General features: G+C 32.2%; 2 protein-coding genes across 3 annotated transcripts; one reads left to right on the top strand and one right to left on the bottom strand.

Moving 5' to 3' along the window:
- Nucleotides 1–2933: 2933 nt before the first annotated feature.
- Nucleotides 2934–4069, top strand: LOC103310619 (zinc finger protein 574). The gene has a single exon (XM_008189423.3). The coding sequence runs from the start codon at nucleotides 3190–3192 to the stop codon at nucleotides 4066–4068; it is 879 nt and encodes a 292-aa protein (XP_008187645.1). The 5' UTR covers nucleotides 2934–3189; the 3' UTR covers nucleotide 4069.
- A 23-nt stretch (nucleotides 4070–4092) lies between these two features.
- Nucleotides 4093–10490, bottom strand: LOC100166002 (signal recognition particle subunit SRP68). 2 transcript variants are annotated; one of them, XM_003247586.4, is made up of 12 exons: nucleotides 10364–10490; nucleotides 9963–10114; nucleotides 7922–7988; nucleotides 7721–7834; nucleotides 7501–7657; nucleotides 6384–6505; nucleotides 5998–6181; nucleotides 5703–5930; nucleotides 5484–5630; nucleotides 5227–5372; nucleotides 4896–5139; nucleotides 4093–4831 (listed from the first exon to the last, which is right to left on the bottom strand). In XM_003247586.4, the coding sequence occupies exons 2-12, from the start codon at nucleotides 10048–10050 to the stop codon at nucleotides 4586–4588; spliced, it is 1743 nt and encodes a 580-aa protein (XP_003247634.1). In that variant the 5' UTR covers nucleotides 10051–10114; nucleotides 10364–10490; the 3' UTR covers nucleotides 4093–4585. The 2 variants fall into 2 exon arrangements, with proteins under 2 accessions (XP_003247634.1, XP_001943603.2); XM_001943568.4 differs by lacking the exon at nucleotides 10364–10490 and adding an exon at nucleotides 10197–10350.
- Nucleotides 10491–10597: the final 107 nt, after the last annotated feature.

Raw genomic sequence — 10597 nt, 5'->3', positions numbered from 1 at the left:
TCTGTTTTATATATAATATTTTACATTTTTCTGAATAAAATAACATTTACAATCATCATCATGTAATTTAAAATACAATGCCAACTATTTTTTAATTACCAACGCTATGGTCAGGCGGTCAGGGATGGATCTTGAAAATTTGATAGGGGGAGGGGTTATAAATGGTTATAAATATATATCGATAAGCATCAAGCAACTAAGCTGTAACTCTTTTTATCAGTTTAAATGTAAATAATTATTATACTAGTAGGTAGTATTACTCTTATTTACTGTATTTTTCATGTATATGATACTCGTAGTAACATAAAAAAAATGTTCAATAGAAAATTGATAGGGGGCACGTGTCCCTGTACCCTTCCCCTGAATCCGCCACTGCCTACGGTTACCAAACAAAATTAACGAAAATTACTCTAATAATAACGTTTGGAAATTATCCGAATAATTTTTTATTCGATTAATAATGTTTGAAAATTATCCGAATAATTTTTTATTCGAATAATGATGTTTTAAAATTATCCGAATAATTTTTTATTCGAATAATAACGTTTAGAAATTATCCGAATAATTTTTTATTCGAATAATAACGTTTGAAATTTATTCGAATAATTTTTTATTCGAATAATAACGCTTGAAAATTATTCGAATACATTTTTATTCGAATAATCGTGAAGAAATCATTCGAATAATAATTTATTCGAATAAAATATCATCTAAATAATCATCTAAATAAAATTTCATTCGAATAACGCCCTACTCTGGGTAATAGCTATTAAATATTAAAAACGCTCTCCTGTACAAACTACCATGTTTGATATACGACCCTCTGGTATCTTATTCTGATTGCGTCGATTTATTTTCTATTAAGTGCCTTTGAAATTACCATCGAATATGAATACATTTTAAATTAATTAATAATATATATTATATATATAATGCATCTTTTCAGATCTTAAACATATTTTTTTCTTTCTTATGTCTGTCCTGAATTAGCCAAAAACCGCTAAAATCGTACAACTAGCTGGTTCCTGGGCCGGCTTTAACTTTTTTGAAGCCCTGGGCAGTGGTATAATGGAGCCCCTACAACTGGGACAGAACATTATTTTATTAAAACATGTAAATAGGAAGGTGGTAAATAAGAAAAAGTCTAGATCAGAGGATCATTCAGGTGCCTATTAATTTGTTTCAGATAAACCGTTATCTTTTCAATAACTATTTATCTGGTTGCGTCGTTTTAACTTGGTCGCTATAAACTCGTAATCGTCGCTCTCGCAGATAATGATTGAAGATAAAACTGAATTTGAACTTTCAACATCAACGAAAAGTATGTATTTTTTAAAAATATAGCGCGACCCACTTTTGGGAACTTCTAGTCTACATTAATTTAACTGTAAATTATTATTTTTTTTTCATTTCACATTAAATATAGCCTGCAATATAGGTAGTATAATACAAATGTAAAAGTAATTGTAAAGTAACCAGGAAATGTTGAACATTCTATTTTTATTGAAGAAATACCTTTATAGATTTAAGATTGGTAAAATCGTAAATTACTTATTTGAAGTCAATGTTTTTGACTATATCACATTTTATTGACATTAACAAGAAACTGTTCAATCTTTCTTGTAGCATTGTTCTTCTTAATTCATTTTTAATTCGTTTCAATTTGGACAAAGAGCGTTTTCCACTGCAGTTAGTTACCATCATGCTCAATGCAATTAGGTACTACATTTGGCAATGTGACTTCAATTTTTTTTATTCTAAAGATGATATATTCCCAATTTATTATCAGTTTCTTAATTTTCATTATAAACATGTTCCAGGTATCCTTTTAAATGCAGACATTCCATTTCCAACTCTGCCTCATTAACATCTTCGTAATAGATTTTTGCAAATTCTTCCAAATCGGTTGGTGATCTGGCAGGAGCTAGGGGCCCCATAGATCGCGGGGCCCTGGTAACAATATATTTTTGAAGACACATCGCCCGCTAAAATCGAATGTCTCCGAAAAATGCTGTATTGCAGTGCAAAATTGCTCCCCGAAAAATGCCATTCGGGGTAATTACCCCCCCCCCCCCTAACACCCCACCATCTAAATGCGCCACTACCAATCTTAGGGTTGTGGCCGAGACATCTAAGGTTGGGCCCAGGCTCACCCTGCAGTCCAACACATTGGCGCCACCACGACTGGCCAGGGACGAGTGTACGAAGTGGTCGTAATTTAAATTAATTAATAGAATGCGGTGCTCGTAATTTATACTAACAATTAACAGTTCGCGCCTCCATTGTTGGTGGTTTGTAACTTCGTGGACGGTGCGACTCAGGGGCGCCATTTGGGGGGGGGGGGGCAGGGTGTACACTCGCACACCCTGTAATTTTGTTGTCCACAATTGGCCTAGGCCTAATTAATACTATTGCCAGATGGCCTTCAGTTTGCCAATCTTTAATTGTGCATGCACCGCAGCTATTCACCGATAATCATAAATAATATTATAATATTGTGTTCTTTAATTTGATAATTGATAAATTGATATCGGTATCACTTTATCCACTGGCACACACAAATATGTGTAAGTGGAAAGTGGCTACTGTCTTACTGATAGACAAAAGACATAATAATAATAATATGCATCTATTCTATCTAAAAATATCTTTACTATACACTATACAGTATATACACAGAATGTATGAACGGTAAAATGTAATGTGTTAACTATAAAAATATGTTTTTGATACTGTAATGAATCTGTGATGAAAAACTGAAAACACTAGAAACGTTTTTTTAACGATTGGCCTGGAGGTGGGAAAAAATTGGCCTCTTTAATTGTTTGCACACCTTAAAAAAAAAAACTGAAATGGCGCCCCTGCGGTGCGTAGGACGTGCGGGCAATCAGCATAGCGGTAGTTGATAATGGGGTCCGGAAGGGTAGTTTTTTGAAAAGGCGCCAAAACGTTGCTCATGGAAAGGCGTACGTACTTACGGTTTTTCTTTTCGTTCGTTTAATACTTTATTGATTATATATACGAAATCAAAGCGGCCATCTTGTATCGCGTTTTTCAATTTTCGTGACAATCGCAGCGGCGGTCTCGGTCTCTCGGACGTGCGTCGTCCCGTCCACCGAGAAGCTGCGTTGATGATAAACGCGTACGCCGTTTTCATATTTCCAGGCAACAGACCGGTAGACTACGACAATGACTTCCACGTTCCGTTCTAGTGACATTCTCCAGCAGATGGACTTCGCCATGATCGGTACCCACTTCGCTTCCGGCCCGCTGCAAATTGACCAGGATTTCGCGGGCATCAGTGGCGTTCACTTCAACGGCAGTGGGTCGCAACAACAGTACGCCAACGACGGCGAAGTGACGCTACAGCCCAACGGCATGCCGCCGTCATGGCAGAGCATCGCTGCGCCCGGGTCGACCGTGGCCGATTACCTGTCTCATTTGCCGGCCACGCTCACCCTGCACCACTTCCTCAAGTACTCGGGAGAGGCCGTCTGCAAGGACGTGCGCGACGAGACGAAACCGCCGAAGAAGAGGAGAAAACAAGGCAGACAAACGAACGCAACGGCAGTCGCCGCAGCAGCAGCAGCTGCAGCTGCTGCCGCCATTGACCGCTGTCCGCCTACTACGACGACGTCGTCGCCGCCTCAGGTCAAGCCGAAGCCCGGCCAGATACGGATAACGAGCTGCGCAGATGGCACCACCATGTTCGGGTGTCCGGAATGCCGGGCCGAATACTTGGACAAGCATCTGCTAGAGGAACACCTGGGCACACATGCAACGGAACGGCGGTTTGTGTGCGACATTTGTGGGGCAGGGTTGAAGCGCAAGGACCACTTGACGAGACATAGACAGAGTCACAGTTCGGAAAGGCCGTACGCCTGTACGGTGTGCGGCAAAGCGTTCAAGCGCAAGGAGCAGCTGACCCTGCACAAGGTGGTGCACACGGGTGAGAAACGGCACGCTTGCATAGAGTGTGGCCGTGCATTTTACAGGAAAGATCACTTGAGGAAGCATGCTAGGAGTCACGCGGCTAGGAGAGATAAAAGCGGTGGGCAGACGTGCTAGACGAACAAATAACCAGAAGGAAAAAAAGATTTGCAAATTTGTTGTATATTTTATTGATTTTCATCCGTGTACATATTTTGGATATTATATTCAACTCTTGCAACTACTGTCGCTTAAAAACTAAATATTAAAATATTATACGTGAGTGCATTATATATCATCAACATTATAATATCAAATATACCATTACCAAATTATTATTATGAATTTTGTAAATATTATGTATCATGTTATTAGCTATTAACAATGTTTTCCTTAATATTAAACATCGTGTTATAAAAAACACAACTTTACTTTCATTAGCAGTAATTATTATATTTTACCAGCTAAACATAATATAGAAAAAATGAATTAATCATAAATTTAATTATGTATAAAATATTGTCATTATTTGAACAAACTTTTAATATTTAAACTATGTTGAAAGATAAAATAATATTTGAATGTACAGAATTTTATCCATATTAATTTTTGGATGTAAAAGTTCAAAAATATAAATGTGTTTATTAAACGTTCACTATTTTTTTCCACCCCAACCCCACAGACCTTTCACAAACCCGGAAATCCCTTCTTTATTAGCTGGGTCAGAAACTGGTTGTTGTTTCTTGAACACTGGTAGTTTAACAAAGTTTAATGCGACATCAAAGAACAATGGCTTGCACGGTATTTCTTCCATTTCAGGTGGTACTTTGATGACATTTGGATCTTTACCCAATATACTTGAATCTTCATAGTATTCATCCAAACGTTTTGTTAAAGGCATCTTAAATAAATTAACATTTAAAATAAAATTGATGTTGTACAATGAAAATATGCAAAAATACTACCTTTTGCAGTTTAGCATTTTTCAAACTATCCAATTCTTCCTCATTATCTTGTTCGAGAACACTTTGAGCATGAGCGCAGTATTTGGAAGACTCAATGGTGTTCACCAAGTTACTCAAACGAGTCTTTAAATCATCATCGACTTGATTAATAGCAGAAGATATGTGAAGCAATGCTCGTTCATACATAGCCATTGTATCCCTCCAACGATGAAGAGTACTTAAACTCTGACCAATATAATAACATCTAAAAAAAACACCATAATTTAGAATCAGATAATAACAATTAATGTATAGAAAAGTACTATGGTGAAAGATTTGTTAAAGTATCTACCTGAATGCTTTGTAAGCTTTAGCTTTAATGGTCAATTTTTCTTGAAAATCTGAATCGTCTTCCAAACCAGGCAATTGTTGTTCTTCCAAAATATTTTGTATCAAAATCTCATATAACCTAGTTACATCTTGAAGTTTCTTACTCCCCTATGTTAAAATAACAATTATTAATAAATAATAAAAAGTATATAATCAGAATAAATATACAGTTATTATATAGTATAAATAAAAATTATTTTAAAACCACATTTAACATACGATTGTTCCTTGTTTGCCATCATTTTCCAATGCACTTTCAATTAACAACAAATTACGTTGTATTGATCTTTCCAAACGAATGAATGACAAATAAGTATGAAGATACTGTAATGATGATGCTGAAGAAGTTGAAGAACCATCCATTTTCTGCAAAACAAAATATATATTAAACAATTTAAATCTATAAACACAAATGTAAAGTAACTTTAAATAACTGACCTGTTCAGTTTTAATGTCATCTCTTATTGCTAGCATAGCATCTTTACAGTCCATCAAATGTTGTTCCAATGAATCACTCTTTTCAGCTAATGTAGTGCATTTGTCCAACAAACTATTAAAATCACGATTGGCTAATAAGAAAGTCCTTACACGAGAATTTTTTACGGGCACAGTACGATTTCTCCAAGTCACTTCACTTAATGAATCTCTTGTTTGCGCCATCAAAGTCTATATAAATGTATAATTTATTTAAGTAACTGTGATATCCTTTATTTTACTAATAAAAGTGACTAACATCCAATGTCACTAATAAATCCCCTTGTGCTTGATTACGCAAGTGTAATAGTTGATTAACATCTGTCTCATTTCCAATATTATAAGCACAGAAACGCAAGCTTGGCTCTAATTCTTCATATCGATTTCTATATAAAATAGCATCTTCTTCATTTAGTGCAGATGCTAATTTTTCATAAATCATTCTGAAAAAAAAAAAATATGTTATATCAAAATTATTAATAAATTATGTTAAAAATTTCACATTCAGTTAGAGGATATATAACTGTAATAAAACTATGTCGAATTACATGAAAACAATAATGATCTGTAAATACTAAATAGTAATGTTTCTATACAACATTACAATAAAAAAAAAACAAGTAATAATTAGAAATTTTAACTTACTGAGCTTTTTTTAAGTTTTCTATGGCTGGCTTCCATTCTTGTAGTTCAAATTGCAACATTCCTTCACACCAAGCCACATAAGCTTGAGTTTCTAGTTGAGTACGAGCATCAAATTTTTCAGACTATAATGTTTTTATTTTTATTAAAATAAATTAACTAAGAATAGAATATATAACAAAACATGGCAGTCAAAATAAATTATAAATTATGCATTAAAAATGTAAATTAATTTAATATTTATTGAACACCTTGAACAGATTATTTTGAAATAATATTGTTTGTTAAAATAAATTAGGTAATGTATTATTACCAATGTAAGTTTTTTTTATCAAAACATATAATGTGATTATTTTTACAGGCAACACAAAATTCCCTCAGCCAAATTTTATTGGATTGAAAAATTGAATCAAGACCTTTTTTAGAAGCTAGAAGTACTAATATACATTTATGGGATTAATAATAATATTTATCATTATATAAAAATAATATTGTTTACTAGATACAGGTTTATAGAAACATTTCAAAATGTTAACTCTTCAAGTGCATTTCAACTTCAATATTTATTCTGACAGGAAAATGAATTTATACACTGTCAAACGAGAGAATCTGTGCACCCCCCTCCCATATCACCATGCCATCAAAGCCGATTCTCCTGTGGCAGTGTCGCGTGGTGATGTGCAGAAGAACTGATTTTCGTTAGTACTCTAAAGAGTCAAAAGTAAAAATATCAAGTACTTTTATTATTGAGAAAAAATAAAATAAATTCTGATATAAATCTATAGGTGAACTATTATAATAAATGCAATGTTTTCAGCAAAAATTAAATCAATTAAACCTAAAAGTATCATTCAACAAATTATGTTAAAAATGTATTTTTTCTTTCTTTATATACTATGGTAATTTAATATTATAAATAAATATATATTTATTTTAAAACTTTACGACCGACCAAAAAAAAAAAAAAATCGCGACTCACAATTAGGAAAACTTCTCCCATAGTTTATCAATATATTTCAGATTCAATCAAACAAAATCTGGAAATTTATTGTTAGCCGAAATATAAATTATATATCACAGCGTATACTGATTTTAACACATAATAGTATAATAATTTTACCTCACAAAGTTTTTGAAGTTGTATTGCATAACTAGCAGCTTTTCTTAATCTAGACACCAAATGAAATTTTTTTCTTGGTTCTGTATTAGCTTCAACTCTTAGTTGCATTGCATAACTCCATGCTCTTTCAGCTAACATCAACGGTATGTATACAGCTCTAAATTATATACATTGTAATTATTAAGTAATTTAATATTTTAATAAATATGAATTTCTTCACCTTTCATCTGTCAAATTGGTTTCTGTAACATTTTTCTTGCGAAAATGTCTTCGATCACCCTGTTGTAAATGCATAACTTTTCGTAAACGTCTGATACGTCGGGTGCAATAACCTCTATAAATTAAAAATGAATATTTTTAGTGTATTTTTCAAAAATGTTTACTAAAAACATATACTAGGTATTTAGTATTTAATTTTTACCTATATCTTTGATAATCATTATGCCTTAAGCCATGTTGCTGTTGGGCTTCCTTAATAATCTTTAATACTGTTTGAAAATTATTAAGGAATATTTAAATTTAAATATAAGTAAGGTAGGTTAGGTTCCTACCAATTTTTTTTTTAAATTTCATCAAACTGAACATTAGTTTAATAGATTTGTGCTCAATGTATTTAATAGATGGATAACCACTGTTAGGTATAAAATACAAGTTACAACCAAACAGAAACATATCCTATGACCTACACAGTTTTTAAGCTAACAAAGTTTTAGTTCTGTAACAAAATCTGTTTTTAATCATATATAGTATACCTAGGCCATAAAAGTTATCATGATAATATAATTAATATCAAGTGGTACATATACCTATACTCTAACCCACGAGAGAACAAACAATATCGCGCATCACAAATGATTCGATTGGTGCGTCGAGAACAATGTGATCACGCTAACACCGGGAAGTTGGTGAGGGATACGTAGCACTGACGAGAATCGGTACGGCGGACTAATTATTCTTTCATGGGATAGCTATAGCAGCGGTTCCCAACAAGGGGTAATTTTTTTTCGCGTACCCCTTGAGATCATCGTGAGTACCTCTAGGGGTACGCGAAAAAAAAATTGAGTAATGGCGGAAAAATATTTATCTGATATTTTTTTACAAATAAACAATTTAAATTTGGCACTTCAAAAAAATTCAATAACAATTTTCAGTGTTTTGGATAAAATTAAATTAATGGTTAAAAAAATATATTTTTGGAAGGTATGTATGAAATTGGCAACTTGAGCTATTTGAAACGTTGCACAATTTTCTATCTGAAAATAAACTAGTTATGTCTCGGGAAATTAAGAAAAACATAATTGAACATCTGGAAAGGTTAAAATTATCATTCAAAAAATACTTTTCTAAACCTGAAAAAGAAAACAATTGGATTTCAAATCTTTCAAAAAGCTACATCTTTATCGATCATAGAAAAAGAAAACTTGATAGAACTTTTATGTGACACAACTTTAAAAAGTGAGTTAAAAAAAAACAACTTATTAATTTTTCGGTAGATATTAGAAACGAATATAAGCGACTCTCTGACAAGGCAATTGAGTTCCTATTGCTATTTACTAGTACAGAGTTGGTCGAAAGAGCGTTTTCTTCATATATCTTTACTAAAAATAAGTATAGAAATAAACTAAACGCAGCTCCAGATTTAAGATCATATCTCGCATCATTTGAGCTTGATATTAAAAAATATGTAATTTGAAACAAGGTCAAGGATCTTACTAATTATTTTTATTTAAATTTTTTGTTTATTAAATAAGTAAAATAAGTAATTTTTTGTGTCTTATTGCTCAATATAATAATACATACATTATTACATTATATTACATTATTGTTATTTTTAATTAAATGTTTTAAGTGGTTATGTGAAACAATTTTAAAAATATTAAGAGGGGTACAATCTAGAAAAATATTAAGCTTAGGGGTACAGAAGGAAAAAAAGGTTGGGGACCGCTGAACTATAGTAAAAATGTATGTCTTGTATAATTTGTAAAATTAATGTATCACTGTAGAAAAAAAAATTGTATTTATTAATTATGAGCAACCTACAGTACTACAAATATATTTGCAAGTACTATAGTTCATAACATTAAATGTATTTATGAGTGAACCGTTTATTGAATAATAAGTATTTATAAGTAGCGGTAGAACAACTGAATCAGAGATCTTAAGGTCCTAGAAATCCCAAATCAGAGATGGAGAAAGGTAAGCATGAGGTACAGATGCATAGTGACAGTGAAAGAGACAAATGATCTTAGAAAAACCAAAAAAAAAATGTTATTTGTAAATAATATGAGTATGAAAATCACTTTATCATATTATTATAATAAAATTAAGACATTATGCATAAAATCCTTTACACAAGTTATTATTATTTTTTTTTATTTTGTACATGAAGAGAAAAACTGTTTTAACCCATTCCCATATAATAGGCGTAAAATAATAAACAGTTTGATAATAGAAAAGGATACTTTCAATTGAAAATATGGGAATTTTCTTTTCTTCATTTTCCGGGGCATTCTCCTTGTTGCTCTCGTTGCCAACAATTTGATTAGACATTGTGCCTGGTAAGATGTAATTACAATTACTGTCTACTTAGATCCAAAATAAAATTATAATAAACCTGTAAGGACAATTGATTATTATGACTTTAAAATGTAAAAATAAATTAAAATCGATAGGAATTTAAGAGATTACAAACTTACTCGTTTTAAAATTTACACAACAATTAAAGTATACAACACACGTTGACAACTTTCGAATATTATTATGTTACATAAACGTGCAATAAAATATAAATCGTAAAAGATTGAGATTGCAAAACTTGGTACAAATTTCGTAAGATTACAAATTATCAGTACTTAGTACTTACGTGTAGTCCTGTATAGAGTTTGTAGATACGTGTTAAGAAATCGTTGATACCTGTTACCTAGGTAGACTATACAACAATGCCAACGAATGGTCGACGGGTAAATGGGTTACCTGCCAATCTATTCCTTATGGTTCAAAAGTACATTATCAGACTCATTAGTAATCACTAATCAGGCATTCAAACCACCAATCACCATGTCTACAAAAAAAAAAAAACTTGCAGACCACATACAAT

Source organism: Acyrthosiphon pisum, chromosome A1 (genome assembly GCF_005508785.2).
Source record: "Acyrthosiphon pisum isolate AL4f chromosome A1, pea_aphid_22Mar2018_4r6ur, whole genome shotgun sequence".
Lineage (NCBI taxonomy): Eukaryota > Metazoa > Arthropoda > Insecta > Hemiptera > Aphididae > Acyrthosiphon > Acyrthosiphon pisum.
The sequence above is the reverse complement of the archived record's forward strand: the minus strand, read 5'-3'. Positions and strand labels throughout refer to the sequence as shown.